The sequence below is a fragment of the Penicillium longicatenatum genome (assembly GCF_028827895.1).
Source record: "Penicillium longicatenatum strain IBT 33135 chromosome Unknown contig_2_segment0_segment0, whole genome shotgun sequence".
In the NCBI taxonomy this organism is placed as follows: Eukaryota; Fungi; Ascomycota; class Eurotiomycetes; order Eurotiales; family Aspergillaceae; genus Penicillium; species Penicillium longicatenatum.
In genome coordinates this window covers 1,607,944-1,627,112 of record NW_026643120.1, presented here as the reverse complement: position 1 = coordinate 1,627,112, position 19,169 = coordinate 1,607,944, and the positions used below count along the sequence as shown (strand labels likewise).

The 19,169-nt window shown below is 49.1% G+C and overlaps 7 protein-coding genes across 7 annotated transcripts; 4 read left to right on the top strand and 3 right to left on the bottom strand.

Moving 5' to 3' along the window:
* Positions 1 to 747: 747 nt before the first annotated feature.
* Positions 748 to 2,427, top strand: N7484_003133 (putative amino acid permease; the record flags this gene model as incomplete). Its single annotated transcript, XM_057113553.1, has 2 exons — positions 748 to 1,912; positions 1,970 to 2,427. The coding sequence occupies 2 exons, from the start codon at positions 748 to 750 to the stop codon at positions 2,425 to 2,427; spliced, it is 1,623 nt and encodes a 540-aa protein (XP_056973693.1).
* A 118-nt stretch (positions 2,428 to 2,545) lies between these two features.
* Positions 2,546 to 3,650, bottom strand: N7484_003132 (homocysteine S-methyltransferase family protein; the record flags this gene model as incomplete). Its single annotated transcript, XM_057113552.1, has 2 exons — positions 2,546 to 2,677; positions 2,748 to 3,650. 2 exons carry the CDS (start codon positions 3,648 to 3,650, stop codon positions 2,546 to 2,548), a joined length of 1,035 nt encoding a protein of 344 aa, XP_056973692.1.
* A 378-nt stretch (positions 3,651 to 4,028) lies between these two features.
* Positions 4,029 to 5,902, bottom strand: N7484_003131 (acyl-CoA carboxylase subunit beta; the record flags this gene model as incomplete). The annotated part of the gene is made up of 3 exons (XM_057113551.1): positions 4,029 to 4,507; positions 4,572 to 5,154; positions 5,210 to 5,902. The coding sequence occupies 3 exons, from the start codon at positions 5,900 to 5,902 to the stop codon at positions 4,029 to 4,031; spliced, it is 1,755 nt and encodes a 584-aa protein (XP_056973691.1).
* Positions 5,903 to 6,207: 305 nt separating this feature from the next.
* On the top strand, positions 6,208 to 8,278 carry N7484_003130 (putative pyruvate carboxylase; the record flags this gene model as incomplete). Its single annotated transcript, XM_057113550.1, has 2 exons — positions 6,208 to 6,257; positions 6,319 to 8,278. 2 exons carry the CDS (start codon positions 6,208 to 6,210, stop codon positions 8,276 to 8,278), a joined length of 2,010 nt encoding a protein of 669 aa, XP_056973690.1.
* A 345-nt stretch (positions 8,279 to 8,623) lies between these two features.
* N7484_003129 (putative inositol 5-phosphatase) lies at positions 8,624 to 9,973 on the top strand (the record flags this gene model as incomplete). Its single annotated transcript, XM_057113549.1, has 1 exon — positions 8,624 to 9,973. One exon carries the CDS (start codon positions 8,624 to 8,626, stop codon positions 9,971 to 9,973), a length of 1,350 nt encoding a protein of 449 aa, XP_056973689.1.
* Positions 9,974 to 13,476: 3,503 nt separating this feature from the next.
* On the top strand, positions 13,477 to 13,816 carry N7484_003128 (uncharacterized protein; the record flags this gene model as incomplete). Its single annotated transcript, XM_057113548.1, has 2 exons — positions 13,477 to 13,554; positions 13,694 to 13,816. The coding sequence occupies 2 exons, from the start codon at positions 13,477 to 13,479 to the stop codon at positions 13,814 to 13,816; spliced, it is 201 nt and encodes a 66-aa protein (XP_056973688.1).
* Positions 13,817 to 17,236: 3,420 nt separating this feature from the next.
* On the bottom strand, positions 17,237 to 18,643 carry N7484_003127 (putative RNA 3'-terminal phosphate cyclase; the record flags this gene model as incomplete). Its single annotated transcript, XM_057113547.1, has 1 exon — positions 17,237 to 18,643. The coding sequence occupies one exon, from the start codon at positions 18,641 to 18,643 to the stop codon at positions 17,237 to 17,239; it is 1,407 nt and encodes a 468-aa protein (XP_056973687.1).
* Between the last annotated feature and the right edge of the window lie 526 nt (positions 18,644 to 19,169).

The window sequence follows — 19,169 nt, the reverse complement described above, 5'->3', positions numbered from 1 at the left end:
GCTCGTGCATATGTAAGTCGTGCGAAACACAAGAACGTGTTGCACGAAACACGTGTTTATCTAATCATTTTAAGGATCATCAGTGATCATCATTGATCGCGCCTCTGTTATCTCCTTTCAGAAAGTTCTCCGAGGAACTGGGAGGCAAATTTAGATTGAGGCGAAAATGATAAGGTAATTGCATTCACCTAAGAATTCTGACAGTTTCTACATGATAACGCAAAATGAGATGGCAATAACCCAATTGACTGTCAGCCCCCGGTCGGACCAAAGCTCACGCCAGGGCCCAAAATAAGTCTAAAGTTCGGATCCTTGCCGAAATTAATCTATGTGCGCCATCCTGGTGCTAAGCTGCATACAATCCTAGTAACGTGGCTAAATACCCGCGATAAACCGGGCCAGTTTAAAGACGTGCTATGACACAAACTAGACGAATATGGGCGCGATTTCGCCCCTGGGGTCTTCTGGAAGAACGAAAAACCTGACGAGTCGCCGCCTGGGATAAGTGGGGTTCCGAAAGCGTTGATCCAATGAATCCGGCAATAGTGGGGAGTGTTCCGTGGTGCGATCACGGAACCCCGATGTCGTGATTGACGCGCTTAAAGATTCGGGGAAAAGAGTTCGGAGAAAAAAAATTAAAGATCTCGCACTGTCGAAAACTTTGCTTTTTAAGGTTCCTCGGTTCGAACAGATAATATATATGGGGTGCTGCCAATTTGGCATTTGATCTGCACCTTCACCTTCACCATGGAGAAGACAGATACTATCCAGGACGCAGCGCCGCTGGATCGGTATGAATCTCATGCCAAGGGCGAGCTCGAGCTCAATGTGGGTGGTCGCGGTGCCACTCAGCGCCGACTGCGCAATTATCAGGTCACTATGATCGGTTTTTGCAGTGGTATTGGAACAGGTTTGTTCGTTGGAACAGGGTCGGCCTATGCTAAGGCTGGTCCTGCTGGTTTGTTGTTGGCATATATTCTCGTCGGCGCTGTGCTGTGGTGTGTCATGCAAAGTATCGCCGAGTTGGCGACTGTCTTCCCCACCGCCGGTTCGTTCCCTCACTGGGCTACTCGCTTCATTGATCCCTCCGTCGGATTTTCGCTCGCCATTTCATATGGATATTGTTATACGATTGCCATTGCCTCCGAAACCTCCGCCGCCGCCGTTATCGTGGAATATTGGTCAGATATAACGCCGGCCGTGGTAATCACGGTTAGCTTGGTTCTTATATTGGCGATCAATTTGTGCAGTGTGCGATTCTATGGTGAAACCGAGGTGATTGGCGGCGCTATTAAGGTGCTCTGCTTCTTGGGCCTGGTCATTGTCTCCATTGTCATCACAGCTGGCGGTGGTCCCAACGGTGAGACCATTGGCTTCCGCTTTTGGCATAATCCGGGTCCTTGGGTTGACTACGATGGCATCACTGGGGCCACGGGTCATTTCCTCGGATTCGTGTCCTCGTTCGTCAACGCCTCGTTCAGTTTCATTGGTGTCGAATGTGTGGTTATCACCGCCGCTGAGTCTGTCGATCCTCACCGCGCTATCCCCAAGGCTGCCCGTCGTGTCACCTATCGCATCGCCTTCTTCTACATCCTCGGCGCGCTCCTTATCGGCCTTATTGTGAACCCAACAAACTCCGCCCTGACATCGGGCGACGACAACGCGAACAGCTCACCTTTCGTTATTGCAATCAAGGAGGCGGGTATCGTTGCTCTGCCATCCATTGTGAATGCCTGTATTCTGGTTGCGGCATGGTCTGCTGGAAATTCTTACTGCTGGGTCGGATCGCGCATGATCGTCGCTATGACTACCGACCACCAGCTGCCCCAGATCTTTGGCCGTTGTGACAAGAGGGGTGTGCCATACGTTGCGGTTATCACCGCCTGGCTCTTTGGCCCGTTGGCTTATCTGAGTAAGTTTTCCTTCTGGCCCAGGTGTATGTTGCGGAGTATATACTAACCAGTAATAGGTCTTGGATCTGGTGGCGCGTCACAGGCTTTCACTTGGCTCCTCAACTTGAGTACAATCGCTGGCCTGATTGCATGGGCTACTCTGTGCTTCTGCTATATCCGATTCTACGCTGCCATGAAGACGCAAGGTGTCTCTCGCGACACTTTGCCGTGGAAAGCACCGTTCCAGCCATATGCAGCTTGGTTTGGATTCGTTGGTTCCACCATTATCACATTGGTCGCCGGATTTGAAGTCTTCTTGAAGGGCCATTGGAGCACCTCTGACTTCGTTGCATCATACATCGGCATTCCCATTTTCATTGTGCCGATCATTTGTTGGAAACTGTGGTTCCGCACCAAGTTCCTCCGCGCCCACGAAATTGACCTTTGGTCAGGGCGTCTCCAAGATGGAGAGATCACGCCACACAAGAACCCCCGCAATACCTGGTATGGGCGGTTTTTCGATTGGCTTATGTAAATTTATTTGCTTGTATATAGCGCTTGATACCATGTCAAAATTCAACATCTTTGGTACATATATACTCATCTCCCACCGGTTCTGAAGCCGATTTTTTATTCAGACTGAGTAAACATGTTTAAAATTGCTCTCGGAGCTTTTTGATATCGTGATGAGACGCCTTGCAACAACCGCCGACAAGGAAAGATTTGAAAGGACCCTTTTCGTAGGCATCATTGACAACTTGCGCGATTTGAATTTCCCACGGGCGCTTTACTCGGTTAGCATATCACGCACATACAGACTCCGGTTAATATCACGAGTAGTTCAGATTCACTTACAACGTCTCGCAGGCCACCATTACTGGGATCCTCGGGCTTTTCCCAAGTCTGTGTCGTCGTATTGTAGACCTCGCCATTGGTGCCATCAGGATACAGCACCAAATTCGGGGCAGTTGAAATCTGTCCAGCAGCGACTGCCTCGGCGATAGAAGCTCCAAATTTGTCGACCAGACCAGGCAGTTTGTGAATCTTCGTGCAGTTGATTCCAATACCCCACGGCGAAAGCCCACCTTCCATAGGACGAACGGCAGCGTCCACAACCTGCTCAATGGAACTTCCATCAGGCAAAAGCTCATCATCCCCGGGGAAGACACATGCAATCCAGTATGGCACATCCGTAATTCCCGCATCCTGAATAGCCCTCCGAACAGCCCGCACCTCATCGAGCCTCGGCAAAGTCTCAAAAGCCACATATTGCAACCGCTTGATCAAATTCCCTTCGGCACCTAGCACAAGCCGCAGCCGCTCCAAGTGCCATTGATACAGCTGCTCCTCGCCATCATGCTCTGCATCATAGGCTCCGCTGTACTCCTGTCCGGGAATCATGCATGCGCCGTAAGGGCCCAGACTCAATGCGATTTGTGCGCCCTCGCGCACATTCGCGCGCTCAGCAACGTCCACGGATGTTTGCAGGTACCGGCCGATAGCGGTGCTCGGGATGCCATTGGGAAATTCGGTCGTCTTTGTTCGGAGGAAGCTTTCGGGTGAGACTTGGTATGTTGCTGTGAGCAGGACGTCGGCACCTGCGACGCAGAAGTCTTTTTGGCAGGCTTCTAACGTGGTTGGGTCTGAGACGAGAAGATGCGAGGACCAGAGAGGGGTGTTGACATTGTCGAATGACACGCCGTATTGGTCTTGCAGGGAGGTTCCGAGGCCTCCGTCAAGGATTTTGACTGTTGCCATTGTGTTTTTGGGTTTGGTAAATCAAGCTTTATGATGCGATCGCGGGGTGATTGATAACTATGTGCGGATTTCGAGCGGTTACATAATCCGCCGCGCGTGCTCCATTACTCTAACCCTGAAGGCTCTATTTTGGGCCAAGTGTGAGAGATAGTTTAGGTTTAGGTTGAGATTTGACTCAATTGGGTGGGCTTTTCCGGGTTGTGGGATTTTGGATCACTGGATCTCGTTGGTCCGCTTATATATACTTACACTTATGCAGCCTAATAGTCGACTCAACAATGAATAGATCCGTGAATCTTTTCCGAGGTTGTATGACGTTCGAACGAAGGAGTATCCAACAACCATTAAAATCTGCATGCTTAGGCTCAAATTTGCTTATCAAGCAAAGGAAGGATGGATCTTCCCACAAGCACGATCCGTTAACCTCTCCTTCATGAGCACTTCATAAACATGTTTTACCCACGAACAACAAACCTGCCTGGTGTCCTTCGGATCAATAATCTCCTCGACACCGAAGGCATTTGCAGTTCGGACAGGATTCATCAGCCGCTGATACTCCTCTTCTAATTCACTGTATCGTTCTTCTTTCTTGCCCTCCTTCTCTGCTTCCCGCAGTTCATGCCGGTGTCCCACCTCGATACCCCCGTCTAGCGGCAATGAACCCCACTGCCCAGACGGCCATGCAACTTGCATAACTGGGTCCCGAGATCCGAGCATGACTCCTCCAGCCACGCCAAAGGCCCGCCGGGTAATCACATTGAATATTGGGATCGTGGTAGTGAAGTAGGTCTTTGCAAGCTCGACACCCCAGCGCATAGTTGCGTTGCGTTCGGCAACAGTACCGATTGCGTAGCCGGCTGTCATACGTTAGTCAAGCCAATAAAGAACCTTTTCCAGGCAGAGAATAGGATTGAAACTCACGGACGTCAATAAACTGCAGAATTGGAATATTCATCACATCGCACATCTTCAGCAGCCGAGTGAGTTTCTGGCTACCAGCTGCATCGAGTGCACCACCGTTTACTTCACAATTCAGTGAAATAATTCCAACAGGATGACCAGAAAGACGTGCCAATCCCCCAATAGCCGTGCGACCCCAGAGCGCGCCAATCTCAAACCATGAATCCCGATCAACAACAGAATTGATGATCACTCGGGGGTTGTACATTCGTGCCTGACGACGGGGAATTATACTGCGCAATGCCAGGTCTTCTCGATCCTCGGGATCATCACACGTAATAACTGGTGGAGCATCAGCTCCAGAGTTGGGCAAATAACCCAAGACGGTACGAAGCTGTTCGAAACACTCGGCTTCGTTTGCGGCTAGGTTGTCAATTGTTCCGTTCGTACAATGAACCAGCGGGCCACCGAGATCTTGGAATCCAAGACCCTCTTCAAATGTGGCACCTTCCACAACCTTCGGACCAGCGTTGAAAAGTGCGCCAATATCTGCCGCCATGACCGAAAAATGGCAAGTGACTACTCTTGCTGCGCCGAGACCAATCTATAGCAATATGAGCAAACCAGGGCACCAAAAGAGTTACATCTAGAACACATACCGCAGGACCAACCACAGCACCCAAATTTGGAATGCCCATATTCAGTTGCTGGATTGCAGGCTTGAAAGGCCTCACATACGGAACATAACTCCACCCTTCCTTCTTGATAGTCGTCACACTCCCACCTCCAGAGCTCCCATCTACCAACTTCACCACAGGCAGCCGCAAAGCAAGAGCCAATTTCTCCACATATACTGTCTTCTCGGAACTAGCTCCATCCGCATGTCCAGACCGAATACTAAAGTCGTCTGCTGTAAGCAGTACCTTCCTGCCCCGGAGCGTTCCTGCGCCCTGGACATTATTGCTAGGAACAAAAGTCACGGGTGTCTCGCGCATTGGTGCCGTTTTCTTCCATGTTACTGTCCCAGACACAGAGCCAATTTCCTGGAACGAATTTGGGTCAAGAAGCTGGTCGATACGCTCGCGGACCCATAGTTTACCAGCTTGCTTTTGCCGGATGTAGCCCCGAGAATTTGGGTCTGGCGTCGCAGCTATTCTGCGCAGCTCGGATATTTGACTGAGAACATCGGAGTGATCTGCTGGGAGATGGGATGCTGTAATTTTAGATTTTGGTTTGGCGGTGGCTGGCTTATCTGTCTTTGGCGCGGAGATGTGTGAGGAGACTTGATTCAGCCGCTGTGTAGCTTGATCCTTGCCATCTTTGGAGAATTGGTTATCAGTGTCTCTTGCCATGGCGTTTATTTTTGTAATTATTATCTGAGTCGTGGTATTTATCTCGGAAAACTGTTTTAAGGCAAGCAAGGGGTAGTGACTGGTTTTGTTTGCGGCTATCTCGATGAGGGGGTGATTGTCGAACCTCCGAGGACCGAGGCGCAATCATGCTAGTACTAAGAGCAACCAGATTTTGAAACATTGCTTATTTAAATAACCTCACTTCCCGGGGTCATTGCTGAAATTCAATATTGTCATTCGCTAAGAACCCCTAGAATTCAACACATAGATCGCTTGGCGTATTGCTTACCCCGGACTTTGCACCGATGTCATTCCCGCACTCTCGGCCCATCAAACGACTGCTGGTCGCGAATAGGTATTACCCATGTGCCCTGACAACCCAATAATGCCATAAATCTAATAAAAATCACCATTAGGGGTGAAATTGCTGTTCGCATACTCAATGCTGCACGGGAGCTTCTGGATCCCGTAGAGACAGTTGCTATCTACACATCAGACGACCGTTCGCATTGTGATCTGGGGCATCCAGATCGAGCAGTACAAATACCAACCCCTGCTTCCTATCTGGACATATCATGTCTGGTAGATATCGCACGGAAATACTCCATCGATTCAGTACATCCAGGATATGGATTCCTCAGCGAGAGCGCGGAATTCGCGCAACGCATGTGGGACGAAGCGGGCGCTATCGTCATAGGACCAGGCCCGGAGAATCTTGCTCGTACAGGAGACAAGCTTCAGGCCAAGCAGCTAGCACGTCAATGTGCAGTTCCCATACTGGAGGCTATGAGCCAGCCAACCGGTGACGTCGGCGAGGCGCGGGCCTTTGCTAGACGAGTTGGCTTTCCGGTTATGATTAAAGCCGTCGATGGAGGAGGTGGTCGGGGTATTCGCCTTGTGCATGAGGAATCTGAACTCGATAATGGTATTCAGCGGGCTATTGGCGAGTCCCCGTCCCGCACGGTGTTTGTTGAAAAGGCTGCTGTGGATGGATTTCACCATGTTGAAATCCAGGTTATAGGTGATGGGACTGGTCAAGTGCGTCACTTGTGGGAGAGAGACTGCAGTGTGCAGAGACGATTCCAGAAAGTCGTGGAGTGTGCTCCTGCGCTGATGCGCGATCGAGGCCTGGTTTCTCAGGTGATTGACTGCGCATTGAAGATGGCGAGCAACATTCGCTATCTGTCTCTGGGAACATTTGAGTTCCTGGTCAGTGAGCAAAAGGGAGAATTCTATTTCCTGGAAATCAACCCGCGACTTCAAGTGGAGCATACGATCACAGAGTCTATCAGTGGCATAGATCTAGTGCAGACCCAACTTCTGCTGGCCCATGGGAAGACATTCAATGAGCTTGGTCTTGGCCCAGATGTCGACTCAAGCGCCCCGCCGCCGGCAAATTCCTTCTCCATACAGCTCCGGTTGTGTGCTGAAGATCCAGGAAACAACTTTGCACTCAGTATTGGCAAGATTACCGAGTTCAATGTCCCCAGTGGGCAGGGAATTCGAGTCGACACGCATGTCTCCAGTACCTCGTCATTGGTTGTTGGCTCCAACTTTGATAATCTACTAGCTAAAATTATCATCACAGGATCAAGTTGGGGTGCAACCGTTAGAAAGGCCCAGAGAGTACTTACTGACACTAAAATATCTGGTGTCAAGACTAACATCAGCCTTCTCCGAGGCATTATGGCGCATGCCGATTTCATGGCTGGCGATACTGATACCCAGTGGCTGGGGACCAAGCTGAAAGAAATTTGTCAGTTGGGCGAAGATATCTCACGATCACTTCGCGATCAACAAGGGCCTGCTAGCTCTTCCCAGCAATCACTGGCACAAGGCGGACTACCATCTTCGAATTTGCTGTTCCGCAAGGGAGATGCATGGTCGATCCGTTTGGAGCCACTTCACAACGACACCTCACAAACATCAGCCAGCGTTGCACACCACATGAAACTATCTCGAGTACTCCGCAATGACTTTCCCACGTCACTCGCAGCTGAGATTGAATACACAACGCCAGAATCCAAGACAGCGATTCCTTACCGAATGCAGCTGGATGCCACTACCACCGCTGCTTCGGCATTAGTCTCTTCCTCCCACCGACGTGGAGATCCGAGTAATCCGCGCCATATAATTCTGCCTCTGTCTGGGAAGCTTATCGAGATGTTAGTTATCCAGGGGGAAGATGTTGTCGAGAATCAAGTGCTGGCCTTTGTCAAGCAAATGAAGATGGAACTGGAAGTGCGCAGCCCTCGAGCTGGAAAGGTACATTGGGTATATGAAATGGAGAACGATGAAGAGGATGTTGCGGAGGGAATGTTGCTGGTTGAATTGACGGAGCCACAAGAGCAAGAACAACTACGAGGGAAGCTATAAAGACAGTCCAAATGGAAGTGCAGCCTTCTTTGTGCTGAATATGAAGCCTTAAATATTCTCTCCTTATATCAACCAGCATCATTGGTCTAGTGGTAGAATTCGTCGTTGCCATCGACGAGGCCCGTGTTCGATTCACGGATGATGCAAGCCTCTTCTTTTTTGAATACTACTTTTGATTTTTTTTTTTTTTTGGTTTGCATGCAGTGTTGTGGGTTCCGCTTATCACTTATCGAAAATCAACAAAGTTCGAAAGGACTCCACTGATATGCATCGTTCACGTGGCTAAGTGATCAACGACGTCACCGCTATTTCCCTCCTCAACCTCCACGAAACACACTCGACAAAATGGAGGATCTAAATCTCTACATCCTCACATCGAACTGCGCACGTACTATTATTGATGTCGATCTGTTTGCAGACCATTTCTTCGATGCCCTATCCGCAGATGCGCGGGGGCTGGGCGCCCCCGAACTGATCGTGCTCTCACTCCAGGAGATCGCCCCAATCGCATATTCATTTTTGGGTGGAACCTATTTAACACCATACTTTGATGCCTTTATAAAGACAGTCAAGAAAGCGACTGCTAAACTATGGAATGAATCATACGTGAACCTGGTCAAGGACCATACGGGCATGACCGGATTGATGGTCTTTGCGCGGGCAGATATCGTTGACAAAATCTCTTGGGTTGACACTGCTCACGTTGGATTCGGAATCCAGGAAATGGGCAACAAGGGAGCCGTCGGAGCACGGCTGGGTTACGTGGCGGAGGGTCATCCATCCAAGACGGTGGATTTGACATTTGTCGCGGCTCATCTGGCGCCGATGGAAAATGCACTGGAGCAAAGGAATCTGGACTGGCAAAGCATTGTCGAGCGGCTTGTTTTCTCCCACAAAGGCAATCCGCTGAAAGCTCTGGGCCAAGGAAACTCTGATGAGAGCACTGCTCTTCTGGCAGATCACGAGTCATCGCACGAAGCGGAGACCAATCGCCATGATCTCTTCGCGCCCAACTCATACCTCTTCCTGGCGGGAGATCTAAACTACCGCACGTCAGATGTCGGCCCATTGAAGACAGATGTCGTTCGCTTTCCTCGACAAGGTGTCCCTCGCGACGATCCCGCGCACTATTCTCACCTTCTCAAAGAGGACCAGCTGATGCGCGAGATGCGCGAAGGGCGCTCGTTTCATGGGTTGTCTGAGGCGCCTATTGACTTCCCCCCGACTTACAAATACTCCGGTGCAGCGCAGCAGGCTGCGCGTGCCAGTCTCCTGAGCGGAGAATCAGAGGCAGAGTGGAAATGGTCAAACCACCGCTGGCCGAGCTGGTGTGACCGAATCCTCTACCTAAACAGTCCCTCGTGGGCTTCGGGAGGAGGACAAGTCAAAACACATGCATACGACGCACTCCCTCTCTTCCCGCACTCAGATCACCGGCCTGTTGCGCTGGCTGCGTCTGTTCCTTTGAGGCCTTCGGACAGTCCATCAGCGACAGATCACGAGGGACCTGAAGCAAAATCGGTAGCTCCATTTGCAATTGACCCCAGCTGGCGATCTCGGAGGGATGCGGCTCGACAGAAGGAGATAGTGGTGGGATTCCTCGCATATCTAGGTTTGACCTGGGAAGGAAATGGCATGCTACTTGCATCAACACTGGGGCTTGTTGGTGCATGGGTTCTGCTTCGGTCTCTCTAAGGTGTTTTTCATATTACCTAGATGCTTTAAGTATGGGATGCTTTAGGTATGCATGTATGTGTGGAGTATTTTTCGGGTTAATCTTCCAATCAGGGTAAACCCCTGCCATGATACTATGAATGATGTTTTGTGAATTTCTTCGCCCACTTTTTGCCCTCGTTACCCAGAACTTTTCCGAAGTGGTGAGATGGCGCTCATCAGCCACCGCCATGATCTCATACCTAGCGTCCCATCAGATAACATGGGCGGGTCGGCGCGACAAAGCAAAATAGGGAAATGGACAAAGAAACCAAAAACAGGGTTTGCACCCAAAATTAAATTACTCCTCTTTCATCCGAGATTTTCCAAGGTCGTGGTCATGACTTAAAAATTCCGTTGGTCACTTGACCTGAGGCGTCGCTCCAAAACGGTCTGGATGCAGACAATCCCCACCATAAACTTTCTGTGGCTGGATCTGATGAGATTGAAAGCACCACCACTCAGCCGATGAGGTCACCGGCGTTTTTATTCAGGCTAGGAAGCTCACCTCCGATTCTCGTCCGATTACCTAGCTGGAGAGAGGTGTCCTCACCATAGTCAGGCGATGCTCCGTGCAGCATGCATATCTGACCAGTTGCAGTTGCTGGCCATCATGGTACGGTCCCAAGGTTTGATGCCCCGCTTCCTTCGGTCACACGGTCTGGTTACATGGAAGTCGCAGTAAAGAGTAAACAGCCTCCTCTTCCCGGGTTGGGTCCTGGTCCTGATTCTGGATGGTGTGGGCCAAATCCCAAGGCTCGTGTTCCACCGCCCAGCTTCTATAGCTTCGAGCGATCTTCTAGACCTTTCGCACGGGTTCCCGCTGTGGAAATAAGGAAACGGGTATCATAAATGATGAAACATCCCGGAATTATGGTGCCTGAACCAATCAATACTCGGCAACCCAGCCCAAGGTCCACATGTTCCCTGCGGGCCACTACATCTTGCTGCAGCTGCCCTTGAAAGCCGACCACGAACACAAGTACGTGTACGATGTAAGGCAGCTACTCTGACAAATCCAGGATACGTACCTTGGGACACCTAAATTTACGGTACTTTTTTGCTCATTTCTTATCATGCAAGATGGTGGAGAAGCGGCAGTTAAGTGACAGGCGGGATGCAAAACTGGGAAGTTGCTTACGCAGTGTGCCGTGACATCCGCGGATCAAAAATTTCCATCAACAACTTTGGAAAGCCAGTCAGATGATCAGTTTGAGCTTAATTGCCTCTTCTCATCACAAATCTTCCAGGTGCTTATAGTCAGTGTCGTGGACCTCCGCGTAGAGTAGTGTGCGACACGCGGAGCTGACGAAAGCGTAATTTGCCCAGCACTTGGCTTTCTAGGCGGTTCAAAGAGAAACACGTAAATGACCATTGTCGAGATCAAGCGAATCCTAGTAAACGAAACAGATATCGCACGGAACAGATATGAGAGAAACCCCCCATTATTTTAGTGAGGCAATGTCTTGGCTGTATCATCCAGAATAAGCTTTTGGGTCTCATAAATCTGTTAAGCCCGGATAGCCAGGAAAGCATAACACTGGTAGTCTAGATCTGACGTCTCGGACAAGGCCGATCCCACCCGTAATTCAGTTTCTTTGATTTTTCATTTTTTTCCATCTTTTTAAGCAGAACAGCGGATGTAAAGGTCGGGCTCCACTACCTCCACAATGGCAGAGCGCAAGTTGCCGTGTCAACCCATGTGAAAGTGAAATTGAAGCTGAGGTTTCAGGCAGGAGAGTCTGGTCTCACCGGACAATTGTAGCGGTGATCGTAGCACCATAGGATGGTCTTCGAGGGCTAAAGCAGATCGAGAACTATTGAGATTTTATTTTATTTTCTGTACTATCTTATCACTAGGGGCTATCACCACCACTCGGGATGGTGCAATTTTCATAGACAGAAAGGACTATGGAGCTTACTGGTTCAGAGCAATTGTCTAGTAATCAAGCAATAATGACTCCCCAGATCGGCTCCAAACTTACAAGCCCGAACGGGTTAATCCAGTAAATCATTAGGACCAGTGGGGAATTTCCACAATTCTAGGATTCCAGAACACTACCGCATAGGAAGATTCTTGGATCGGAGTCTGGAACATCTGGAACGTTGGAACCTTGGTTCTTTTCGAGATTGATACTTCGGTTCCTGTTTGACATGATGTACCAATGAAAAATCACATAAAATTGAAGAAGATAAACAGATTGCACTGTAACTTTGTAGATTGGGCATCAACTCGAAACAAAAGAATGACCAAGGGGGAGATGAAGGTGACATGATAGGGCCCAAAAAAGGGGTTAGAAGGGAGGAAGCGAGGGTCCGTCACTTTCCAGCGGGATCGGACAGCTCGGCATTTCGATTTTTCCCAAAGAAAAAATTTCTCAGGGAACCGGAAAACCACTCAATCTGATGCATAATGCATCTCATTAGCTTGGTGTTTCGAAAGACCCGGGAGCTTCCACCGTTGCGAGCTCCACTAGGGAGCCCTGTAATCCAAGGTTGAGACTGCGAGTCATTCCAGCACGATCCAGCATCATGCACCGTACCGCACACCGCGCATTCCTTTTCACCCTAGCTGCTGCCCTCATTGGTCCACCCCTTCCAAACCACAGGGCCGTCATGCATCGATGGCCAGCATCTGAGTCGATCAGACACCCGCATGGCTGGGTCGCCGAAGGCGGGACCGCCCGATCTGCCCTGGACGGAGCTTTTTTGTGATTTTGTCATGTCTCCTGACAAAAGCAATGTTGGGTCCATTCTAACCCACTAAAGGAGAGAAAAAAAGAAAAAAGAGAAAAAAGGAAAAAAAAAAAAATAGGAATTGATTTGCCAAGGATATAGTCAAACGAAGCGACGATAGGGTCTGGATTTCGGGATTTAGTATTTTAGTATTTTACCCCTTCAATATAAAATACATTACATAAATTTCCGGCTATATGATACGGAAACAAAAAACGGGAATAACCCCATAACCAGTCTAAAGTTCACTTCATGTCGTATGGAACCCTAGAATTTTCTAGTTTCTCCTTTAAGTGATGTGTTTGAGCCTCTGGATATAAACCCCCTTCCTCCCTTCCGCAAAAATACCTTGGGTTGCTTTTCTAGCTCTAAGACCTTGAACCGCCGACGTCATCGCCAAATTATTTTTTGGGGTTTCATTTTTTTCTCTTAACTAGTTTGATCTCCGCTGGAGCCTTTTTTAAAGTTCAAAAGTGCCTAGCTCGAATTTTCCTCCCCTTTTGGTGGATCGAACTTCCTTAAAGGAGATTCAGACGGCTTTTTCCAACCTTTTCCACCTTCACTTTTTCTGCTTGCCGCCTCCAACTTTACCTTCGGGATCTCGCCGTGAACCACAAGCAGAACCTCAATCACCTGCTCCAGCTCCAGTTTTGTCACCACCTCCTCCCCGCGATTTGGTTCCATTCATCTACCAAACCTACCCCCGCGATCCCCGCGAACTACAAAACAAATTACCTTCACCTCTCACAATGTACTCTTGCGCCAACTATCCTCGCGGTTGCCGGGGGCGTGTCAATAAGGAAGGCACCAAGTGTTCTGACTGCAGGGTATGTTCACCTATATTTTCTCTCTCAAGATCTTTGTGGCGCAAAGAGAAAGCTCGCGGTGACATTCTCTGAGCAATCCAGAGAAGAAGATTGAAGGAACAAGAAGAAGACAAGAGAAAAAGCTAATGTCACTGAATAGCAACTCAACCTGCGACGCCCCGGATCTGCCTCTCCATTTGCGCAACCACGCAATTTCAAGCGCCAACTTCCCTCAGAAATGCGCGCTGAATTCGCGATCAACATGTCCGAGCTGGACATGTAATGCAGCCTCAGGCAACCTCCTCCAGAAACCGTCTCCGTTCAAAACCAAAAAGAAAAAAAAAAAAATCTACCCATCACACAAAATCACCAAAGCCGCTTTGAGGCCATGACATGATACTGGGATGGGGATACATCCTGTAGGTTACAGGCTGGAACTGATTTCCTAGGATGTTGAGACCATTCCCTGAATGCTTTTTTTTGAACTCTCGTCTTCTACCTCATATGCATCGCCAGGCGTTTCTCTGTTCTCACGATGGCGGCCATCTCTCTCTTTTCTTGTTGTATTACTTGCCCGGATACTTTCGCTGCTGGCGCAAGCGTGGCGGATAGACACCTTGCATGGATTACCTAGGGCATATCTGCCACTCGGCAGTGGCGCAAGATGGATTCTTTGATCTGTCGATCGACGATCGAACTTTCGTTTCTTTGTCTTATTCTTTCGCATACTTCCTATTTTTCCTTGTCGGCGAATAGCCATCGTTTTGACCGTTATCTTTTCTTTTTAGGTCCTTCGTGACATGATGCCATACCCCCAGTCTTTGTTTAATGTTTCATGGTTTTCTTTTTGCTCCCCCAACATTTTCATGTCCTGAAAGGATCCTGTTTTGCTAGATACCTCATCGCATCGATATCATGCTCTCACCATGAACTGGTGACCATGTTTCATTTTCATTACATTTCCTCGTAACTAGACCTTGAACGTGCTACGGAATTCCTGTCACCTGGAAACTTGGAACCTGGTCACGCAGGTTAGGTTCTAGGCCTCAGATTTACTGACCGCAGCGTTTCACAGCCCGTGCCTAGGCCAGCCCATCTATTAATGGGACGTAGCGGACAGCCCCATTGATCGAAACTATATTCTCAGCCGCAAAGATGACACGGTGAGACGCAGTAGATCTCATCTGACTTTAAAATGGTCCCAATGAGCCGTGCCCAACGGCGCACTCTTTTTCCTGTTTCGTCTACATGCAGGCAAACATCACCACGTGCATTACCGTCTTCCGGGTGATTATCTTTGCATGCGCCAAAAACGAGGCTCATCTTGGACCCTACAGGGGGCCTTCCAGCCCCATCGGGCTTCAAACCAAGCCAAGGGGGCGCAAGGATCAATACGTGCTTGCCTAAATATTAATAAACCTTGGAAACAAAACAAATCTTCTGACACTCGGAAATGCGGTATCATAATAAGATTCAATTTTGCGTTTATACTAGGCTAACTTTACTTCGCAAAGCGGAAAAACAATCCGACCGCTGCACTCCAGATTCAGCTAGAAGATAAAACCTCCGGTACGATCGGCCCCCAAATAGAAGGTAAATTCCAGCCCTGTAGTGCTTCTAGCGCAATAAGAACAATGATTAATTGATTTTTATTTGACCCAGCCCGTATTCCTGCTGCCTCCAAAATACAAAGCACGGTAATTAAACAAACAAAGCGCATATAGAAAACGACTGTCAATCAAACAAAGAAAAGGAAAAGAGAATAAAAAAAAATTCTGGCCTGATCTGACAGCCTAAACCAGCCCAACTCATTTTTCCACCCTCCACTGCCCTTGTGTATCCACCTAGACCAAATCAAACCAGACCAACCCAACCCGTATTCTATTCCTCGATAGCTGCCGCCGCAAATCCAAAGCCAAAAACCATACCTATTTACGAAGTTCATACATAGTCAAACCATACTATGCAACTTATCCATATATACCCACGCAGGTACAACATCGGCTAACATGTTTACTATTCAAGAACTGGAGCCCGGGGACCAAGATGGCCCCGGGCGGAAATCCGATCGCCTTACGAAACGAAACCTGAACCAACGAGAACGCGGACGGTCCCCACCTGCAGGCACGGGCATTTGGAGACCCGGGCACATTATTGAAAGATGGACGATCATGATTCAAATTTATCTCCGCGGATATAGGGATACTGTGGATACCATCCAGTATCGGATTTGAATGAATCCGGTTTCCAATACAGAGTTGTAGAGGCTCTATGTAATATAGAGAAATGGGGAAAGGCACTCCTTACATAGGGAGTTCATCTCGCAAGGTTGACTTTTATGGGGTAAATCGTAATTTCACGCATAACATCATACGGGTGGATTGGACCTCGAGTGGAGGATGAAAGGACCGAACGCATACTTGGCATTGTTGATTGGTTTCAGGGCTGGTTGCTGCCGATTCAAGGAATTTCCAGTCGGGTTTCCAGCTCAAGCTTAGATCTATTGTTGACTCGCATTATACTTTTAGGGGAATTGTTTCATCTTAACCTTTGGACCATTATAGGTTTGGGGATGAAGCTTTTCCTGATGTAAAACATGTGTCTTGGACGTCAACGAGTATGAGAGAAGTGGGGATCCCAGCCCTGGAAGGCATATCCGTATCTGGGACTTTTCCTTTTTTCCATCAGGCTTCTACGCTTCCTTAGCGTTCGCTTTGTAAGTTAACCCCTTTTTCCCGATGGATTCGGACGGCTCAGCCACAGTCAGATCAGTTTGTTCGCTGTTTCAGAGTGGGCTGTGGGGAATGCGCTAGCTCCACTTCTTCTTCAGGGGACCGTGTCCGGAAGGTTAGGACGATGATCATTGGTGTTATGGTTTGTCGGTGTGGCTTGTAGGGGGCTTGTTCGCCCGAGCTCTAACTAGTTCGTTAGTGTGTAACTGTCATGTATTTACCAAACGGCTCAACGGTTGGGCTTTGCGCTTATGGGGTCGTATTGTCGATACCAAGCCCTTAGTGCTTTTTAGTGTCTTGTTAGTGACCGCGAGGAATTTTCGAGACTGTTACCTGTCTGAGATTAGTCCGGTTATATCGGTATTCTATTTCATGATTTTTATACCAGCCTCCAGCGTCCAGGGTTAATTTCGTGGAAAAATAGATCACCATGTGGATGCCCAACTATTATCCTCATGACCGGGCTAACGGTCAACGGTCTGGGGCCTAGGTTCTGTGCCGCCTAAATTAATATTCTAATCCTTGGTCCTAGACTGGGCTAATGATAATGACCGGCCTGTCCGTGAGTCGGGTTGCTAGTCCACACAAGTGCAGGATTCGGGGCCTAGGATTAACGGTGACTCGTTCGGACTTGCACGGTGTGGATCAGCGCCCGGTGGAGCGTGTCAGACAGATGGCCCGGTGTCACTGGGAAGATCGCTTGTCTGGTTTCCGATCCTTTCTAACTGGTTCGTCATTACCATGGAGTCGGTGATGCTAGTTCTATGGTGAAACGGCCCCTGGTTTGTGCCCTTTAATTAGATCGGGGACCAACGGCCTGTTCCCGGGGTGAAAGCCGAAGTCGGGCTTGGTGCGAGTTTTGAAACCTGGGCTAACCCGGGATTTATACCCGAAGAACTACTAAGGAACATTTTGGCCGGAAAACTTTAGTGTGAGATTATGATATAACTGATCCCAAGTCTTCTGACTCTTTACTCGGGCGTCTCTGTCAGCATCTTCTGACACACCCACTGTGAAGTCCGAGTATGCAACGACCAGTATTGCTCGTTCTCCAGTTGCCGGCACTTGTCAGTATTGGAGTTATCGCTACCAACCCCGTGAGCCTCACCTAGAGCCTCAAACACCACAACCTGATCTCTCATATGTAGATCTAGCAACGGTGGTCTTTTATCCGTAGCCTTGGATGAGCCGCAACCTTTGTAAGAGATATCTTCAATGAAGACTTCCAGTACGGCATCAATGTAGCTTGCAGCCTCGGCTTGGTCCTTAGACCGAGTGTCACCTCTTTCATGATGCCTTTGTGCTTCCTTGGTGCTTTTGTGTTTCTTCTTTGGGGAGCCCGAAGCCCATTGGCCACCAATCCAGCCATCAGTTCCAATTCGGAATCCCGTAGACGTATGAGCCACAAGAAGAATGTACACCCGACTCATGTGCGTAGTGGGCTCCGATGTGTGGAGTTTGATGGGCACCGATCGGATATCAAAATTCGATGAATCCATAGCCTGCAGAGCCTTGCGTAGACGTCGACAAGTCCGCTGCTCAACGTACTTGCGAACTGTTTGGGATTCACCCACTAGGGTGCTGTCTGGTGCGAGAACAGTGAGATCGATCTGCGTAATCTTTCCTCGCTCGTGGTCCATTAGATTGATTCGTGGGAAGCGAGTATCGGGGACACCCTCAGCATTCACCATTGCACCCAAAGGGTGGATATGGAATGTGACGGTCCCCATTTCAATGGGCCCGACCGTCCATCCACGCTTATGTAGGTTGATGGAAAGAGGAGGAAGACCAAGGCGGGCGAAATTGGGCGCCATGACTTGAGAAGCATAGTCGTAAGATGGCGAGCTGGTCCCATTTGTTCCACCGGTAATAGTCACTTTTACGCAATTCGTCCCTGCTCGCGATCCAACGTGGAGGAGGTAGGGATACAAGGCTTGGAAGATCAAGAATACCGATCCCGGTGTCGGTAGCTGAATGGTGTATTCAGGCTGGACAGACAACTCCGACAAGGAAACCAAAGGCGACTGATGGCCTGTTTTCGTCGAGGTTGACTCCTCGCTCGCGGGAGCTTCGGGCTCAAACGTCACGCATTTTGATCCGACTTGTCCGCCAGTAACTTTGCTGCGGCTGATCTCGGCCAGTAGTTTGACCGCCGCTGCATGGGAAGTCTTCAGTCCTGTTTTCCCTCCTCTATTTCCGCGGACGTGATCTATCGTCACTGGGCGGCTGGTGAGGGCTGACAGAGCTAATGCATTACGAATCAATTGTCCGCCCCCCTCGAGCGTTCGCCCATCAAGCTCAATGTGGCGTGGCGATCTTGGTGGGGGCTTTGGGGAGGCTCCACTGGAGACCGTCTCTGGGCTCTGGAAGCTTGCCATTTAGGAATGGGGAGCGTAATGGGTGTTTATGTCACTTACCAATTTTCTTTTAGTGGGCATGTTATCAATAAATACAAATGGAAATATCCATTCTTCCACAACGCTGAAGCTTGCGAGTCGTGGTTGAATCTTAGTCTGAGTCAGGGAATTGTCGCTGCGCCTTGGCGGGTGACTCACTAGCGAAAGAGCTGCAGGTTGACCCTATCGGAACTCATATGTTGCTTATTGCTCAGAGAGACGCTTTGAGGCTTGAATATCGTTTGTAGCCAATACTATTCCATTGTCCATGTTTTGTTTTTCATCTTAAATTTACTACTACACTTGCCTAGGTGTGTGATTGTATACCTTGGAATTCGGTCAACAGGGGCATCGCACCTACCATGGCATCCCACGCTCTTTCCTTTGTATTCAAATTGGACGAAAATGTCACTTCTGGCGCAAGGTGTAGGACTTCTTCGTTTTCAAGCATCTTCACCCGTGTCGTACCACGTACTATACAGACTTTCCTAGTATGTTTTCCTCATTC